General features: G+C 41.9%; 1 protein-coding gene across 3 annotated transcripts in view; it reads left to right on the forward strand.

The window, feature by feature from the left end:
• Positions 1–20,692, forward strand: part of STK32A (serine/threonine kinase 32A) — a 133,483-nt gene that overhangs the window by 77,528 nt on the left and 35,263 nt on the right. For all 3 annotated transcript variants that reach the window (XM_045492998.1, XM_045493008.1, XM_045492989.1), the window contains exons 6-7: positions 12,247–12,284; positions 20,349–20,438. In XM_045492998.1, the coding sequence (XP_045348954.1) occupies positions 12,247–12,284; positions 20,349–20,438 (128 nt within the window). The remainder of the gene's footprint in view (positions 1–12,246; positions 12,285–20,348; positions 20,439–20,692) is intronic.

Here is a 20,692-nt window from a genome sequence, read left to right on the forward strand (position 1 = left end):
GTGGCTAATGAAGGGAAGCCAGACTGTTTTCCAGACAGATGTACAACAACTCAAGGCCAAACCATAGGATATTAGAGGCGAAGGTTAGCTTAGAAATCAAGTCCTACCTCCACGCAAAGGCAGCTATTTTTCTGCAACGTCCCCAACAAGAAACTGTCTTCCTAGCCAGAAATGGGATTTGGTCCCATTTCAGAAATGGGATACTCGCTGCCACATAAAGTAGTTCGTTTCATGTTTAGACACACCTGATTATCAAAAACTTCTTCCTTCTATTGATTGACAGCCTCGTGATTCTGCTGCTGCCCATGGGAGCTTTAAGGCCTTAAGTCAGACAGGGCTTCTGTTTAGTCATCACTTGCTGGTACTGCACTACTGGTCCTTTATCGTGGCCTCCAAGATTCTTACTGGTCAGTGGCCTGTTCTGATTAGCCAAAGTTTGTTCCTTGTGAAGTATTTCGAATATTCACCTCTGTTGTCAGGTAACCTGAACTGGAGTCCTGACTCTTCTCATAATAGCAGCTTAGTCAGCTCTCTTTGCTTCTGGGGGTCCCATCTATGAAACAGGGATAATAATTGTGCCCATGTGACAAGGTTGTTTGAGAATAATACAGCATAAAGCACTTGAAGGGCTTATCCTGGTTTCTCATGTGTTGCATTACATGAAATCTAGCATCATCAGTATGTCCTGCTGGTTTGGTGATAGTTGAAAACAACTATTCATCAGCTTAACATCACTTTCCGACCATCTAGTCCTTCCTACACTGGACGTTTCCTAATCATTTGCTCAATGTTTTCTGACGGTTGAATAATCACTATGTGCAGACTAATGTTCTTGGTGCTTACGTGCCTCATCTCATTAAATCTCCACAGCAACCCTACAGAATTGTTACTGTTCTCGATTTACAGATTCAGGCATCTGAGTCTCAGAAGTCTGTTTATAATCTTTTACTGAAGAAGCTAAAGTTTTTCTGAAGGCCGTTACGGTAGTGTCTGTATTAGGTCTCATTGACCATACTGGCTCCTCCCCAAATTAAGGGAAGCTGTGACAGGAGAACTAGATTCTCGTGATTTATTTATGCCAATCATCCCTCTACCTGGGACTGGGTGTGTTACTGCCAAATTGGGGTTCGATTATCAAGGAAGAAGATGGGACAAATTTCATTATCTCCTATAGCTAGGCAGCGTGGCAGGGTAGAAAAGAGCAGAGATGTTGGCACCAGATGGCCTGGGCCTGAATTCTAGCCCGGTCATGTATGACTGTGGCCAGAGAGGATATTTTCAGCTCTGGAGCTGAAATGGAGCAAATTGCTTTTTGCCTCGAAATGAATATTCCTTTACTTTATTTAACTTAAACACAAACGGGGGGCCTGGGTGGCTCAGTCAGTTAAGCATCCTACTTTGGCTCAGGTCATGATCTCGCAGTTTGTGGGTTTGAGCCCCACGCTAAGCTCTGTGCTGATAGCTCAGAGCCTGGAGCCTGCTTCAGATTCTGTGTCTCCCTCTCTGTCCCTCCCCTGCTCATGATCTGTCTCTCTCAGAAATAAATAAAAGCATTAAAAAAGAAAAAACCCTTCATGACAGTTACGATCAATAGATGAACACTTTTTGGTCTCTCTTACTTTGGTACACTTTTTCCCTTCCTCTTACTAGTACATTTCTTTCCCTAAAATCTCTTTGGATTAAGGCAAAGACCCAGGAGACCCAAGTTCAGGCCGGCCGCTATAGTTGGGGGATTTGGTTCAGGTCCTTAACACTGTGTCCTAGCTTACCTGGTTGTAGAATGGGTAAATATGACCTAGGTTTCTATCTGTGTGAATCAAATTGAATAATGGCAGTGAATGAGCATTGACTAATGCTAAGCAGCAAGGCAAGAATCCTTGTCATTAAACATTCTGCCTGTGAGGACTGCAAGTTGGCTAAAAATCTCCAGTGAGTGGGATGGTATACTTGTCAAACAGGAGGATCTGTACTGTTGAGTCTGTACCATCAGGATAAGCGTGATTCACCTTCCTAGAACAACAGATTTACTCCACAGTAAGACATGAAGAACTTTACTTTTACATTAAAAGAGGTATGGGTAACTTCTAGAATAGGGTGGAAATGATAAATGATTTTCAAATATACAATAGAAACTATGAAAAAAAAATTAAACTTGCTGCAGGCTAATTTGAGCCACATGACAGACCCCCAGGTATAGGAGGACATTCTTCTCTCTCCTTAGGAGGAATAAAATATAAACATTTGAGATATAAACCAAGGGTGCACGTCACAGTCTCTGGTCATACCCCAGCTCTAGCATATAATCTTGGGCAAGTAATTTAAACTCTCTGAGCTACCCCTTCTTCGTCTGCAAAAATGGGTGTAATATCTAAGTTAGGGGGCTGTTGTGAGCAATAAAAGATACTCTGTCTAGGGACATCTGACTGGCTCAATTGGTTAAGCCTCTGATCTCGGTTCAGGTCGTGATCTCGCGGTTCATGAGCTTGAGCCCCGTGTCTGGCTCTACACTGACAGCTCAGAGCCTGGAACCTGCTTTGGATTCTGTGTCTCCCTCTCTCTTTGCCCCTCCCCACTTGCTCTCTCTTTCTCTCTCTCTCAAAAATAAATAAACATTAAAAAAATTTTTTTTAAAGATACATTATCTATCAAGTTGCTGCCGCAGCATGGACAATAAATGGCAGCTAGAACCATTCTATTACTCATGGGAAGTAGAGCAGTTTGACAAATTTTATTTTCAACTCTTCTCAAACACCCTCCTCAAAGGCCCTCCTCTTCCACAGCACAGACACTTGTAATTAAAGAGTTGGCCTCATGCTCGGAACCTATTTGCCCTCCTAGTTAAAATAACTGAGTGAACAGTAGTGGAAAAACCATGAAATTTAAATGCAATCTCTGCCATTTATGAGCTGTATGACTGTAGGTAAGTCAGGGAGCTGGCTTTTAGGGAACCTCTGTGAGAAGCTTGGGTGGCTCACAGAAGGTCAGGGCTCAAAGGTTTTTGAAAGGTCAGGTGGGAAGGTTAGTTCCTCTGCTGCACTACACCCTTGCTATAACACTTATCCAGCCAAACACTTATCCAGCCTCCATGACAATATCCACATCACATTTTAAGATTTCGTGTTAGTTCACGCCAACTTTGGAAGTGTCTGACTATTAAGAAGTTCTTTCTGAGAGGCTGGCTTAAGTGCTTATTTGTAACTCCCTCAACTGGTCTCTAGTGAAGAACTGTCATCTTTTTTCACCAAAGGGTCCATTAACATCTGGTCCCTACTGCCCTTCCCCATTACCAGAGAAACCTATCTTCCTTGGGTGAATGCCTTGACAAGTCAGTTAGGTTGTGGGGACTGGAGAAGAGTCAGATGCTGGGATGGGGGTCTAGTGCTCTAGCTTGTGTTGTGCTAAGTGGACATATAAGCTAAATTATTACGGACAACGGAGAAGTTCAGCAGTCATGGGAGAAGACACCTGAGAGAAGAAAGATATGGTGAGTGTACTATTATCCTGAACGGCACTTTGAGAAAACAAACACAAATTCAAAAAGGGATCCTGTATCACATTTTTATGGATGGTAAAATCACTGCCCTCAGCTCCTGATTAATATATAATTGCATTATATATTAATGAAATGAATAAATGAACAGCGGTGCTATCTATGAAAAACCAGCACACCCAAAATGAATATGCAAACAATGTATATGTACATACACATATATTTATTATTACAGAATATATTTGTAACTCATATTCCCTCGAACGAACTGTGGGAAATGCTGGAGTTGAACAAAAACAAAAAAAAAGCAGGCAGAAAGTTGCTAAAGAATAAATCTTAAAAATGCTCATCATAGTAAGAAAACAAACAAACCACTATATCTATGTGTGGTGATAGATACTAACTAGACTTATTGTGGTGATCATTTCACAATATATCTAAGTATAGAATCATTATGTTATATACCTAAAACTAATATAATGTTGTATGTTAATTATATCTCAATTTAAAAATGAAATTTAAATTTTTCTAATGTTTATTTTTGAGAGAGGGAGAGGGAGAGACAGAGCATGAGCAGGGAGGGGCAGAGAGAGAGGGAGACACAGAATCTGAAGCAGGCTCCAGGATCTGAGCTGTCAGCACAGAGCCCAACACGGGGCTCGAACTCACAAACTGCGAGATCATGACCTGAGCCAAAGTCTGACACTCAACCGACTAAGCCACCCTGGTGCCCCTAAAAAACATGAAATTTAAATTAAAATAAAATAGAATCCACCAGTTAGTAAGAAAGAAATGGAGGATGTACCTGGCCCACAATCTCATTCCAGCACTCTTCACTTCTGCCGCCTCTTCTAAACTACATGTTTCTGCTTACAATCATCCCTTACATCCTTCTATCCCCATCTCACTTGTTTCTTAACATAGGTCTGTTTATGTGATCAATAGGCTTTGTGTGATGTCTTAAATAATATATTATAGAATCGTATGTATAATATTTTTTCCCACTCAAGAACTTAGAGAGGACTCAATCTAAGAGCTCATTATGTAACAAAGAATGAAACCCGAAGTGTAGACCTGTCAGAAAGCCATGGTCGCTGAAGGGGTTGATTGTGGTTTGGATACACTGATTTTCTTGCTCCCTGTTCTCACAATACCCCATATAGGATTGCAGGGTGAACAACTTGATTCCAGGGCAGGTGCAGTGAAGGGATGTAATTAGCCTATTAAGCTCTACTAATGTCTTGTAAAGTCATTCAAGTGAGAACAGAAGATCTATCAGTTCCGCCTTGGACCCTGCCACAGGGAGCATTGTATTTCTACATTACTATTTATAGTTCCCACAGTAGGCATCAGCTGATTCAGCCTTTTCTATTTCATCAAACCAAGACACAAAGAAGAATTTCTACAGAATGTGTGTGTCCCTAGACCTGAATTTTATCACCCCAAAATTCTGTAGCTCCTCTCTGAAATCATGGACTCTGCAGAAATCACTTCTTTCTTCTCTTTACTGTAATATACAAAAATGATCATCGTATTTATGATGCATCGGGCATAGAGAAAGGGGGCTTTTTTCTCTTATTCTTTAAAAAATACTTACTTATTTTGAGAGAGAGAGAACACAAGCAGGGGAGAGACAGAGAGAGAGGAGAGAGAGAATCCCTACTCGGAGCTAGATCCCACAAACCGTGGTATCATGACCGGAGCCAAAATCAAGAAGTGGATGCTTAACCAACTGAGCCACCCAGCCACCCATCCTCTCTCTCTTCTTAAGGGGAAAAGAGATGTATGGTTTATTATTCCAGAAGTTTGAGAAGGCAAGGGACTTGTTATGACCAATATTTACTTAAGCCCTTGCTTTCTTTTGAGCACTTTTATGTGCCTGGGAGCTATAGCATTGAACAATACAGAAAAGATATCCTTTCCCAGAGAACTTGCATTCCAGGGGAGGTAGAAAAACCATAAATAAATAAGAAAACAGTACTGTGCTGAACATAAGATGGAGGTGAAGAGATAAGGACGGAGGGAAGGCTACTGTAGATTGAGTGGTCAGGAAAGAACCTTGGAGGAGATGATGTTTTGCCAGAGATCTGAAATGACAGGAAGCGCCAAGCCAAGTGAAGGTCTAGGAGAACAGGACTGCAGGCAGAGGGGGCCATCTGTGCAAAGGAGACCAGGCCAGACCAGTGCAGCTGGAGCATGGTGTGTAGCAGGGAGAGGATGCTATTACGTGTAGCTCAGGGCTGTGCGGGGCTAGAACACGTAAAGGGCATATATGCCAGAGGTAAATGGTTTGGATTTTATTCCATGGAGGTTGGGAGCCAGAGAATGTTGTGCAGGGAACATGTGTGTAATGAAAAACACCACTCTGGGTGGTATGTGGTCAGTGGATCGTCAGGAGACAATAGGAGAAGCAAGAAGAAGGTACTGCTGCAAAGCTTCAACTGACAGATGATGATGGTGGCAGTGGAAATGGGAATGATAATATTTATTTATTTAAGTTTATTGTCCACAAAAAACACATCAAGTAAAAGCTATCATTTTAACTATTTTCAAGTGACAGAGTACATTCACACTGTTGTACAGCCATCACCATCCATCTCTAGAACTTCCTCATCATCCCAAACTGAAACTCCATATGCATTCAACATAAGTTAACATTTATGTTCTCTTCACCCCAGCCCTTGGTAACCACCGTTGTCTTTTCCGTCTCTGTCAATTGGACTATTCTAAGTACCTCACGTAAGTGGAATCATACCGTGTTTCTTCTTATGTGTCTGGCATATTTCACTTAGCATATAATGTCTTCAAGGTTCATCTGTGTTGTAGCATGATCAGAATTTCATTCCTTTTTAAAGCTGAACTCCATTGTATGTATACACCACATTTTATTAATCCATTCCCCCATAGATGGATATTTGGTTTGTTTCTACATCTTGACCACTGTGAATAGTGCTGCTATAAACACAGATATACAATTATCTGTTCAAGTCTGCTTTTCAATTCTTTGGGGTATATACCCATAGAAAGAGAATTGTGGGATCATATGTTAGTTTCCAGGTTTAATTTTTTAAGGAACCACCATACTGTTTTCAATCATTCCATTTCAAAGGTAAAGTTATCAAGAGTTGTTGAAGGACTGGTGTTATGAGTTAAAAAAAGAAAAGAATTAAGAGTGATATCAAGATATTGTTTTACAATGGGAGAATTATGGACTAGGTACTAGGGTAAGGAATTCTGGAATAAGAGGGTTTGGGTGGTTATGTGGGACGTGCGTAAATATCAGAGGTTCTCTTTAAAACATGTTATATTTATCATGGCTGCCAGACATACAGATGGAAACATCAAGCAGCAAGTTTGGTACGTTATTAATCCAGAATTCCAGGGTCAGTGATGGATGTCAGATATGTATAGTATATATATTTTATTTATATATATAATATATATTTATTATATCTTATTAATATAAATATATTTATATATAAAAACGTATATAATATTTAAAATCACAGGACTAAATGAAATCATTTAAGCGCAAAGTAGTTTTATGTATGACTGAGCTTTGGGCAATCTCAGCATTTAGAGGTGGAACCAAGAAGATACCAGCAAACAAGACTGAGGAGGAGTCTCTGTGGCAAAAGGAAAACCAGGAGAAAGGGGATTTTTGCAAGCCACAAGAACCAAGTATGTCAGAAGGGAAGGAATGATCCACCCACTGAGAAGTGAAGCATGACAAATAAAAGTGCACCCACCCACTGGATTTGGCAAGCTGGAGGTCATCGATGTACTTGGCATAGGCAATTTCAGGAGGTAGAGGGGACGGAAGCCTCATTAGAATGGGCTGAAGAGGAGAATGGAGACACTGTTTCTAATTTCTCACCTATTAACAACCCAATCCACAGGTGTTATTGCAAAGGAAAATAGTAAAATGGGACAATAAGTGGAGGTGGCTGTCTATCAAGGAAGGTATTTCCAAGAGACTCGATCATATCATTCTTCTTACAAGAGGAGTAGAAAGAGATAGGAGTACAGGAGATAGTGTAGGAGAAGGAAGGAAATATCTGGCTGAAAGAAATCCACGAGAAGGTGAGAGGAGATAAAATCCAGAGCCCTCAGGAGAAGAGTTGTCTGGGGTAGCTGTGGGCACTTTTCATCCAGTATAACTGGAGGGAAAGCCGGGAGTATGGATACAGAAACAGAGAGGTTGGTAGACTTAGCGGTAGATAGTTCTCTTGTCTTTGTGAAGTAAGGAGATTCAGTAATCACCTGAAAGTGGGGAGCGGGGAGGAAGTGGAAGAGACCTGAGGGGCAATGAAGAAGCACGAAGTAGTCCTCTTAGGGAAGGCATCATGCTATGGCTTGGCACACTGGTGCTGGCTTGCGATGGTAGCCAAGAATTTAAATTTTTTTAAAGTTTAATTTATTTATTTTGTGACAGAGACAGCATAAGTGGGGGAGGGGAGAGAGAGGGAGAGGGAGAGAGAATCCCAAGCAGGCTCCCCACCATGAGTGCAGAGCCCAGTGTGGGGCTCAAACCCACGAACTGTGAAATCAAGGCCTGAGCCGAAATCAAGAGTCAGACACGTAACTGACTGAGCCACCCAGGAGTCCCTGTAGCCATGAATTTAAATGAGAAGTCAATAGTACTTATGTCTGTTTCTAGCAAAGTTCAGGAGCTTGGCTGTAGGTGAGAAGCATCAGGGAATTGGGTTTAACCAATACTGGTTTTCGTTTTGTTTGTTTTGTAATATGAAGGAATATTTATTCATTCATTTATTTATTTCATATAATTTATTGTCAAGTTAACTAACATACAGTGTATACAGTGTGCTCTTGGTTTGGGGGTAGATTCCCACGATTCATTGCTTATATACAACACCCAGTGCTCATCTCAACAAGGCCCAATACTGGGGTTTTAATGAGTACAATCAAAGGGAATAAGAGAATTAAAGATTTGTACAAGGAATGTTAACAATGGCTGTGGAAGGGAAGTGAGGATAGGAGCGAGAGTTTTGATGTAGAAATGCAAGGTGACAAAGTCAGTAATTGATGGTGTCAGTGTGCTACATGTGTCAGCTTGGGAACTGGATTGGAGAGAAGGTCAGGTTGGTCAAAGGTGGGCTGTTGTAATGGCAAAGGAACAATCAGGAAATAGGACTAAGGAAATAATGGGAGCGGATAGATGCAAAGATGATTGGAGGTAATTCAGAGAAGTGAGTGCTAAGGGATTTGATGGCACATCTACATAGACACTGTGATCATCAAGAATGATGAAGAACAAGAGAGAAGGAACTCATCAGTGACCTGCTAACGAGAGGGAGGTTGTATGAGTCCTCCATGTATATTTTAACCAAAGAATTTTGTCAAAAGTAGTAAATGTTGTATTTTTCAAAAGACTTTTCATTCATAAATAAGCTTTTAAGAGGTTCATAGTTTAAAACCAGCTTGACATCTTTGGAGGTGGACAGTGCCAGGATGGTATTTCTGAACATGACTGTACATCAGAAGGTACTACAAGTTTCTGTTAGTTTTTGGACAGAGACCTCGGCCTGCCTGCAGGAGTCCGAGCACCACAGGTCTGAGCCCCAAGGTGTTTACAGCCCCCCGGGTGATTCTGAGCATAACCACTGAATTTAACCTTAGTATAGGTCGCCTAAAATGAAAGAAATAGAGTAAGTTCTTTCATGTTTAGCATAACTTGAGCAGGCTAAAGAGATAAGGAAGTAGTGCTTAAGTTGCAGAACTAAAAAACATCAACTTGTTCTATCTGGAATTTTAATAGAGTACATAGGGCTTATTTTCATTCTCTTCTGCTACATGAATAAACAATGTTATCATACTGTGGTTTACCCTGTAGTGACTTAGAAGTGACCTCATCAGGCGCCTGGCTGGCTCAGTCAGTAGAGCATGCAACTTTGATCTCAGAGTTATGAGTTCAAGCCCCACGTTGGGTGTAGAGCTTACTTTATGAAGTTACCTCATCACATTTTGGGGAAACTATGTACTCAGAATCTTCATTTATACACTTTATTTTTATGTCAAAATCCCCTCTTTTTAAATTTTGCCCTATATTTTCCTCATAGTCCTCTGAATTTAGTAGTAAATATGCCCCTTTACCACTGTAGTCCTTCTGACCTGGTTCCTTATGAGCCTTTCTTATCCCCTCCATCCCAGAGAGAACCATATCTCATTTATCTTTATATTCTGTATGTTCTAGCACAGTGGCTATCAAAGTATCTCTGATACTCAGTATCAATATCAGTATACGGTATATCTATCAGATACAGATCAGTATCTCTGATCTCAGTATTATTCTTTAAGCTCCAAGGTAGTTCATGGGAAAGGTGGTGGATATAATGATACGTGTCTTTGATAAATATGAAAAATGATGCCCGAAGTGTCCAACCCACATCATTTTTTTTTCTCACCAAGCCTCATAAATTCAGGCAAAGAAATCATTTTGCTTATCTTGCCACCACCCAAATGTCTCGCCTTTTGTCAGGGCTTCTCATTGTCCCCTTTTTGCCTGTCAAAACATAATTGATGCTCATGGATGCAGGTCTGAAAGAAGGAGCAAGAGCCTGCTACCTGATTTACCTTGAGCTTTGGATTGCCAAGAGTGTGTGATGGTACACTATTAATGCTCTGAGTATATACTGTTAGGATTAACCTTCGTGAATGCACCAGAAATTCTCCTGGTATCATTTAGACTTTCATTTACTGCCTATTAAGCCCTGTGAGCCTATGGAATGGAATTTGACATTAATCTAGAAACCATTCCTGGCATCAAGGAGTTTATGATCCAGTTGGAGAAAAAATAAATGTAAGCATGACAAATGTATGATGGAAGAAGTATTCCATGCAAAGCATGTAGGAGGGGCCATTGACTCAGCATTGGAAATTCTGGGAAGGCTTCCTGCAAGAAGTGACATTGGAGTTGTGGGGTGAGGGATGAATCTGCTTTTTCTGAGTACAGTGGTAAAAGAGCTCTGATTCAGGTAAATAGCAGAAAGCGGCCGGGGGGTGAGGGGGGCGGTGCAGGGAGCATGTGGGGGACCCCATGTGTTTCTATATGGCTGGAGCACAGGAGCCAGATTCTAAAAGGGACTTTGTCTCATATAAGTGAGTTTGGACGTTTCTTGACAATTCTTGAAACAATGGAATCCATCCACGTGTTTGTGGTTGAGTTTCCAATACTGACAGTTTACCCAGAGAAACATGCTGTTTGAGAGGTGCCTGGGGGGCTCAGTCGGTTAAGCATCCGACTTCAGCTCAGGTCATGGTCTCACAGCTCGTGAGTTTGGGCCCGGCATCAGATTCTGTGCTGACAGCTCAGAGCCTGGAGCCTGCTTTGGATTCTGTGTCTTCCTCTCTCTCTGCCCCTCCCCTGATTATGCTCTGTCTCTCACTCCCTGTGTCTCAAAAGTAAACAAACATTAAGAAAATTTTTAAATTAAAAAAAAAAAGAATTAGTTCCTAGGCCTCTGAGACACAATCTAAAAAAAAAAGAAAGAAAGAAAGAAAGAAAGAAAGAAAGAAAGAAAGAAAGAAAGAAAGAAAGAAAGAAAGAAAGAAAGAAAGAAACTGTTTAAAACCCCCCTGACACTCTTTCTAGCCATCTGTACCCTGCACCAAAGAAAATGTGCCATGGATACAGATGATCACTTATGAATCCAGAATCAATTTTAAGAATCTAACAAACAAAATAAGAAGATACTCAGAGTTCATGAGACTACCCATGCACCTGCATGGTGGTGTGGCATATACTTTGTCCTGCTTGTAGGCAAGGGTCTTGTTATTTATGAATATTTTCAAGAAAAGAGGACCCTGAGAGTGTCTGTCTGTCAAAGGCCAAGTTCACCTTATTCTGGTGACATAAAAGCCACTTGACTAGGCTGAAAATGTGCCCCCAAAACCTATTTCAGAATTTCATCTTTAATGGCTCTTGTGAATTTAGGTTGAAGGGCTTTAATGGAACATTAGAGAAGGGCAGTAAAAACCTGAGAGGGCAGCAGCCAGGGCCCCTACCCACGCCAGTGCTGTCCTCTTATGGAGGAGTGCTGCTTACAGTAATACTCAGGTCTGAGGACTCGCGTCTGAGGCTACGGGCCATTTCTCTAAGTATTTACCATCACACTACTCCCTTCATCGGAAGAGGGTGAGTTCTGTTCCCTCCCGTGGATTTAAGGATCTCATTAATGTGTGGAAGACTAGGCCAACTCCATTAACCACCCCAGCAATAATATTAAGTAACTAGAGGCATCATAGCATCATCCTTAAAAAGATCCTGATCTCTGCAAGTTTAAAATATAACCATATGATAGATCATTTTTTTCCTTGTTTTCTAGTCTTGACTTTCACTCCAGAGTGACACAGATGAAACCAATAATTAATACTACCACCTTATGGCAATTTAATTGCTCATATGACCCTAGGAGCTCTACTTACATGCTTAAAGTAAAGTACACTATGGAGTCTGAGCTTTCGAAGGAGAGAGACTCAGGCTCAAAGCCCAGTTTGCCCATTTTTCTACTCTGTGGCCTGCAGTTAAGTTGCTTAGCCTCTTTGAGCCACAGTTTTCTGATCTAGAAATTGGGGGTATTACTGGTAACCGTGTCAGGGAGGCACCATGGGAACTGGATGAGCTCACTGTTTCAACCCCACTGAGAACTGTTGTGCATTTCTAGTTTTGCCCTTTAGTTCTGTTCATTTGTTTGTCTAATTATGAGCAACTTTCTCTTTTCCTTTTACTCTCCTAGGGATATGAAGCCTGACAATATTTTGCTCGATGAACATGGTAAGTAAATGATTTGTTTGCGATCAACGTGACTTGCACGTAGAACAAAGCACACGGGACAAAAATGATCATCCTCAGCAAAGGAGCATCACACGTGGGAAAGACCCTTGGTGGTTCAGTTAGCTGAGTTCTATGCGCGAATATTTGATGGGTGGGAGGGACAATCTGGGGGGACTTTATTCTTACAGCAGTAGCACAGGACACCAGTATACCCTTAAAGAACATTATATAATGAAAAATGTCCCTCTCTTTTCACTTTTCTTCCTCTCCTATTGATTTCAAGAAAACCATCACAGGTTTTTTTTTTTTAGTGCTAATTTGCCTTAATATCTTTATGAAAATCATCTCTGTTTTTATAAACACAGAAAAGGCCTCAAGGTTAGAGCCCTTGGCAGGCAAGAGTATCTACTGAATTATTATGACACCATTTTGTTCTTGCATCTACTTTTATGTTTTTCTTCTTATGAGGGAGACTTGGTTTCACATTAGCAGAAGAGATCTCAAGTTTTCTGTTCAAAGATTTTTCAATTACAAGGAAAACCAATCAGTTTACAAATGGATAAAGAAAATGTGGTGTGTATATGTGTGTATATACATATACACACATATATACACACAATGGAATATGACTATGCAATCAAAAAGAATGAAATATATTAGCTTGGATTTAAATAAGATGTTTTAAATTTTAAAAATTAAAAAGTTAAAAAAAGCCAGTTTAAAGAAAAAGTAGACAGCAGTGTGGGGCACACCCAGATGTGAAAGTGCTACAGGGATATGGCAATGACCATGAAGGTGCCTAAAGCCCAAGCAACACTGATTACTGATTAAAGGTATCTTGAGAGCAAGCTTTCGCCAGCAATGATTAATGTGTGTCATCTCTTCCCAATGTTTATTTTAATGTATGTTTGGATATATTGGTTCACGAAGGCAGTCCTGTAGGACCCACAGCCTGCATGATATAAATGTTCCAGTGGCAGTAAGCTCTTTCTTGTGTGTTTAGGAAGCTGTTGGATGTGGGAGTCCTAAACGTGCACAGCTCCTTATTCATTTGACTTTTACGAAAGGGATTTACGGTGGGACCGAAACTCCCAAGTACCGTCCATGGCTCATTACTTATTTACCTGGGTGCATTTTACACCTGAGTGGCCAGCCCCTACCTGTGCTCGAGGGCTAAGAAACACTTTTGTGTATAACCTCTAATTTCAAAGCTCAGGGTCATTATTTATTTATGGACTGTCTAAAAAGATTCTTTCCACTTCCTTCCAGGGCCTAATTTCTTCCTTCCCTTTACTACTTCTGACATTTGGAAGCAGATGCTCAGAATCTCAGAAATGTGAGCAATAGTGAGACTTAGCATGAAGGTGACTTTCCTGAGAATACCAGCTGTCCCTGCCTCAAGTAAGAAGCGAGGAGCCTCTCTCACCCTGGTGCAGATAAACTCTGTGGAGCTTCACAGTTTTGAGAGGGGCCTTCCCTCGCCCAATGAGGCCACTGTTGCACAATTTAGAAAAAGGTTCTCTGCCCACCACAGCCTTATGAAGGCACATGGCTGGTCAAGCAGAACACAATTTGGGGTTCTGTCCCCACTTGCTCCCTTATCCGATTGCCTTTATGTACAACAGATTGCTCTACCATTTGTTGAGGTTCTGAAGGGAGATATATAGGTCCTGTTGACCTATAAGCCTTTTCAAAATTTACCTTCCATTCAGAGAACAATGTTTTCATCTTGGGCCTCAAACATGGCTTCATCTTATTTCTAACATCAAGCCATCCTATTCTCTCTCCTTTGACTTCTTTCTCCTCCTCATTTTCTTGTCAACTTGGTAATTGTAGATTATGAGAAAGGTCTAGAAATAAATTAATCTTCAAGTTTACCTGCCCTTAGAAACTACTCTTGTGGGGCGCCTGAGTGGTTTAGTCGGTTAAGCGTCCACCTCTGGATTTTGGCTCAGGTCGTGATCTCATGGTCATGAGATCAAGCCTTGTGTCAGGCTCCATGCTGAGCATGAAGCCTGCTTGGGATTCTCTGTCTCTCTTCCTCTGTCCACCCGCCCCCTCTCTAAAATAAAGAAAATTAAATTAAAAAAAAAAGAAACTACCTTTGTGAAAGTATAATTGTATAATATTGTAGTTAAGAGTGTGGATTCCAGAGCCAAATTGCCTAAGTTCAAAACCTAGTTCACCCCCTGACTAGCTCTGAGAAATTTCAAAAGACTGTCTAAACTTTCTCTGAATCTTAGTTCTTTGAGGAACCAAAAGAGTAATTAATTCTTAGAGCCGCTGTAAAAACAAACGAGCATACTATTTATAATCTGCTCGATTGCTGTGCCTGCCAGAAGAAAATCACTCAGATGTTAAATATTAATATAATTCCATGAGGTTATAGTGGCTTTCTCCCCTAAAGAAGGAAACTTAGGCCTTAGCATCTTGTTTTATGTGACTGTGTCTATATTAGATGGTCAATGAAGCTGGGCATTTACCTGTCTTTACTAAAGAATTCTTTTGATTTCAGAAGAGATATGCCAAATCTTCTGTGCGTCTGCTTGTTATGTCTTGTGTTTAAACAGTTTTGTTCAGCACTAATTCTCAGGCAACACTTTCAATGGTCTATTGTGCTTTTTCCTTCTGTGCACAGGAGGCTAAGACCATTTATCAGGGCATTTTACTGTTGGTAAGGCTGGGGCTCTGTTGCTTAGGGGAGTAGGAGTGGCCATCTCAGTGGGCCTGAGGGACCATCCAAATCTACACCTAGTACCAAGTGTACTGACCCTTCCATTCATAAGTTTTGGGGTTTCAACAATGACTTAAAAGGACTTTTTGTCTTAATTTCTCATCCTGAACTCACCTGGAGAATAACCACAGTTAGTAAGAGAAACAGTATTTTGGAAGGGAGTGGATATGTGAATGGGATAGAAGCAAACAAGAGAGCTATTTCCAAAACACTGCCCTGGGGATCCCTTTCTGAAGAAAATAATTTTTTAAGGTTATTCGCTGTCTGTTTACTCAGATTCTGAATACCTAAGGCTTTCAGGCATTGCTCGGGGACCATAATTAACCACTCTTAAATGAACACATTCCTGGTAACTCCCACCCCCCAGCTCATTTTGTAGAGCTGCTCTTGTGAAAATCAGCTGACCCACAAATCGATGCCTGCCTTTTTGAGTGTCTTCTGGTGTGATTTTCCACGTCTCATATCTGAAGCCCTCAATTTGTCCTCTCCATCCACAGTTATAGAATGGCACCCCTGATGGGCCATCACATGCACCTTTTGCACTGGGATTTTAGCAGCCGTGGCTGCTGACCGTCTGTCTCCGACATTCCTTCGACGCCTGTTCCTCCAAGCGAGCTGTGTGTCACATCACACTGCTTACGTTTTAATTCAGCACCCGTCAGTGACAGGCAGAAACTCCGTTCTATTCTTCCTGATCCATACTGGTTCATATTCATCAGAAAAGACCGATTTAAAGGAACTAAATCCTTTTGTAAAATGGATAATCTTTCCACCACGTCAGTGAACGTTCAGAATTTAAGTGAAAAAATGTTTTTAATTTAGAACATACCTGTTACTGTCCCAACCCCCCCCCCCCCCACACACACACACACGTCTCATTCGCTGTCTCAGAGCCCAAGCTTGGCATTAGATCTTGGATGGCTCATCATCAATTGTCCTGATACATATTTTCATATCCTACCAACTGAAGTACCCCATCCAGTTCTATCAATTCCATGGTGTCTAAATTTTTGTGTTTGTTTTAAATTATTCAGGAAATAAATGCTACATCCAGAGGAGCGATAATGTCTGCCTGGCATAGCTGAGAAAACGACAATTATGGCATCATCTATAATTTAGTTTCCTTAATATCCTCCCTAGTCCCAGGGAACAGAGAAAAGCAAAAACTCACTCGGGGGGTATGAAGAACTAAGCCTACTGTTTGAACAGCTTCGTCCTTGCAGAGTCCCAAAATGGGCCTAAATATCAAGTGGGTAGCATCTTTTTAAGAAAAAGATGTTTGTTATATTTGTATTTAATGCATTATAATTATATGTATAATATATATAATTATATGTAATGTATAAATTTACATATAAGTATATTTATATATTCATAAACATATAATACAATGTATTATAACATATATATGTGTATAAAATATATATATAAAATACACATATATATGTATATAAAATACATAATGTATATTATATAATGAGCATAGGTCAGTAGGTCTCAAATAATCAAATTCGTTAAGTCTCTGGTAGTGCCTAAGGATATGCATTTTTAACAAGAACCCCAGGATGATGTGACACACATACTTTCAGTATCTTCGGGTGGCAGACATGTTTGAAAGTTGGGGAACACCAGCTGACCGGTTATGGTGTCCTGGAGACCTGTGTTGAGACAGATCCCCGGGCGGAACACAGGCACAGTGAGAAAAACGTGTAAGGCAAGACAAAAATGACAGCTGGAGCAAATGACTCATTACTATCATTTTAGATTTGTAATGCAATCCTCTGTCTCAAGGTACAGAGGTGAAAAGACCAGGCAAAACTGCTTTTCTAGGGGCACCCAATCAGGACCTTCTGAGTCTTGTACCTGAAAAACTTCACCCTAAAGTAGCGGTTGTAACTGGGGATGGTTTAGCTCTACTTCCTGTCCCCATAGAGGACACGTGGCAGTGTCTGGAGACGTTTTTGATCGTCAGGATTCCAGCCAGGAGTGGGAAGTGCTGTTGGCATCCATAGTGAACTTCCTGCAATGCAGAGGACAGTCCTCACAGCAAAGAATTACCAGGTCCAAGAGGTTGAGAAACTCTGAGTAAGGTCCTGGGCTTATGGTCCCTCATTCCCAAGGCAATTCCCACGTCCCTCAACCAGTGGGCACCTGAGCCTTCCCCTGTGAGTCAGCACTTAGATTCATTTTCACGGCACAGTCGAAACCCGGCAGAGAGACCACCAGGTATGGCAGCATCCTGGGCCTGACCCTGTGGCTTCAGGCCAGTGTCCATGGGCTCTGTGGAGTTCTGCTTGCGTTGTTTGGCTTAGACCGCCAGGCTCCACGTTCCAGGAGATCCTGGCCCTCAGACAATTTCTCCCCACCCTTCCTTGTGCACCCTGGCAGGGAAACAAACTCTGAGCCAACCGGGAAGTGGTTGTTTCAGTGTATCCAGCTCTTTGGTCTTGTGATAAAGCACAAGACGTTTTGGGGAGATTTGTAACCCAATAAAGGGGGCCTGGACAAACTTCTTGATTCTACTCCCAGCTCTGCTACTTCTGAGCCCTGTGAAATTAATTTTTTTAATGTTTTTATTTATTTTTGAGACAGAGACAGAACATGAGTTCTGAGGGACAGAGAGAGAGGGAGACACAGAATCTGAAGCAGGCTCCAGGCTCAGAGCTGTCACCACAGAGCCCGACGTGGGGCTGGAAGTCAAAGACTGTGAGGTCATGACCTGAGCCGAAGTCGGGCGCTCAACCAACTGAGCCACCCAGGCGCCACTGAGCCCTGTGAAATTAACCACAAACAACTTTTCCATTAAATAGGGACTATTTCACTAGGCTGCCCTGTTTGAACAATGACCACTAATCAAATAAATGTAAATACTACTGAAAAATAAAATTCAACATTCCTTCAACCAAATTCAAAAGAAATATATAACACGTACTTACCGGATCAGGATCTTCTACGAAGCCAGGTCCTGTTCTAAAAGAGTGCTCTCACAACTTATTGAGTATCAGAATCACCTGGGAGGCTTGTTCAGACTCTGGGCTCCATCCTCAGTTTCTAATCAGTAGGCTGTGGGCACGGGGGGGGGGGGGGGGGGGCAGGTCATGCTCCAGAATTTGCATTTCTAACACGTTTCCAGGTGTTGCTGTTGATGCTGGTCTGAGGACCACACTTTCAGAACCACGAGGCTCCAAAACAGCCTCTACCTTTTTTTTTCCACATGAGATGGATAATCTCAGGATTGGAGCTGGCTTAGGACATCCACTCAGACTAGAGGATCACATGCCTGGATGCTCCTCTGAATCACCTGTGGAGTTTCTGGTTGTTTTTCACTCGGATTCCTGGCTTTCCTACCATCCCACTGCTAACAGAGTCTCCACATATGCGTTTGCCAAAGTGGCACTGAAGTTTCTGATCATGAGAAACGGCATCAGTTGAACACTTTCTTCTTCCCAAATGCTGGCTGGCCTAAGTCTGCCCCAGTATTATTTTATCTGATTTCCCCAGTACACTCGTGAGAAAATCCCTGTTATCATTCCAGCTTTACAGAGAAGGTGTCACCTTTTTAAGGTAATACGGCTAGTTAGTGGTAGAATGTGGACTTGAAACCAGGCATTCTGACTCCACAGAACAAGCTCGTAACTACCATGTCTCCAGGCTGACCTGATTTGGATCAATGAGCCCCGTGCACATGACCCGTGGGAAGAAAGAAAGAACCAAACAGAGACAATTTAGGCAGTGATAGAAGACCTACCAGAATCATTTGTTAGTAGGGGTGCCTAGGTGGCTCAGTCGGTTAGGCGTGTGACTTTGGCTCAGGTTATGACCTCCTGGTTCTTGAGCTCGAGCCCCACGTCAGGTTCTGTGCTGACAGCCTGGAGCCTCCCGTGGATTCCGTGTCCCCCTCTCTCTGACCCTCCTGCACTCACATTCTCGCTCTCAAAAATAATAAAAATTTAAAAAAAATCATCTGTTGGTACTATTCAGGCAAGAATACGTTCACTTTCAGCTAGACACATGCTATTCTTACTTTATTAAAATGTCATCACACAAGTGACACAAAACACCATTTTGCACAAAACAAAACCCCAGCAAGAAAGGCAGTGAGATTTGTCTTTAGCAGAGGCTGGGTGCTATGCTATGAGGGAGCAGATCGAGAAGTTCGGCAGTGGGGAGTGTGGGCCGTGAGTCGTGGAAACAGGAGCAGATGACATCTCCTCCGATTACAGCCATGTCGCATCACAACCACAGATCATGTAAATGGAAATGCCAACACTTCAAGGTCCTCGAAAAGCATATGAATTTTGTGCCAACAGCTAACATAACGGGCTTGTTGGCCTGGGCTTCTGCTACTGCCCTCTTCCTCCTTGCAGCTGGAAATGCAGGGACCCTAACACTCTCTGCAGAGTGTGCTGATGGCAGGGATGAAGTGTTAGACTTCCACTCTGTGGCCATGAGTGTCAGAGCTGGGAGAGACTCTAGAGATGATTAGTCCACTCTTCTTTTTTCTTTTCGTTTCTTTTTTCTTTTCTTTTCCTTTCTTTTCTTTTCTTTTCTTTTTCTTCTCTTTTCTTTTGTTTTTCAAAAAGAAACTCGAGTTCAGCATAGGGAAGGGACTGGGAAGTCTATCATGTATTAAGGGCAGAGTTCAGGGCAGATATCAGGTCTCTTGGCTCCCAGCCTAGGGCTCATTATACAGCCTCTTTATGAATAAAACTTGACTTTTTTTGCCCCTGCCTTCGCCCCCAAACATTTTGTTGGGAGCGGAGAGAGGACAACCTAAACTATCACACAAAAATACTAATAATATTTCAGAAAAATGAGTAAAAAGGACTCTTTCTTGGCAAAAATAAATAAATAAATACATGTGTCCATGTTCGCGTCAGCTTTATAGTAACGATATTTAGCTCTGGAAAAAAAAAAAAATCCCATAGGAGACACTTGGAAAATGCTTGGAAATTCGATACTTAGAATAGCTTTTGGCTGCCTCCCTCTTGATGCTCTCAGGTGATACCAACTTAAAACGTTGCCAACAAAACGTTGTAAGTGGGACTACCAGAGTGTGAGCTCTTAACCACCTAGGGTAGAGAGATTGAGCTGCAGATTACCATCAGATCCTCAGTTTGGCATATGTGTTCTGGCCGCCGGAGAGTTGCTGGTTGAAGACCCTGTTGGTCTTGAGGACAGAATAATTGTGCCACTACTGCCTGTAGCCAATGGCAACAGGCGTGCAAGAACTGACAGACCAAGCTTCCAGAGGCTCTCAGGGAGAAGCGTGGTTGCGGCACTGAGTTGAATGGGACTTAACGTTCTGTGTGGTGCTTTTGTCTCGCCAGGGCATGTGCACATCACAGACTTCAACATCGCGGCGATGCTGCCCAGGGAGACGCGGCTCACCACCGTGGCGGGCACCAAGCCTTACATGGGTATGGGCTTCACAAGTGGCGGGGTTAAAGAGCAAGGCTTTTGCTTTAAATTTGGTAGACATGTAGTCCGGGTCCAATAATCCGTAGGCATTTGCAGCTGGAAATGCCAAGTACCCCTCTGACTTTACCGGGGAAGCTTCTGATTTCCCAGGTCGGAGATGAGCCTCAGGATTTTCCATTTAGCAAGCACCCAATCTGATCTTGATTCGGGAGGGCCAGTGATGACACTTCGAAAGACCGTTTTATGAGTTATG

The sequence above is a fragment of the Leopardus geoffroyi genome, chromosome A1, assembly GCF_018350155.1.
Source record: "Leopardus geoffroyi isolate Oge1 chromosome A1, O.geoffroyi_Oge1_pat1.0, whole genome shotgun sequence".
NCBI lineage: Eukaryota > Metazoa > Chordata > Mammalia > Carnivora > Felidae > Leopardus > Leopardus geoffroyi.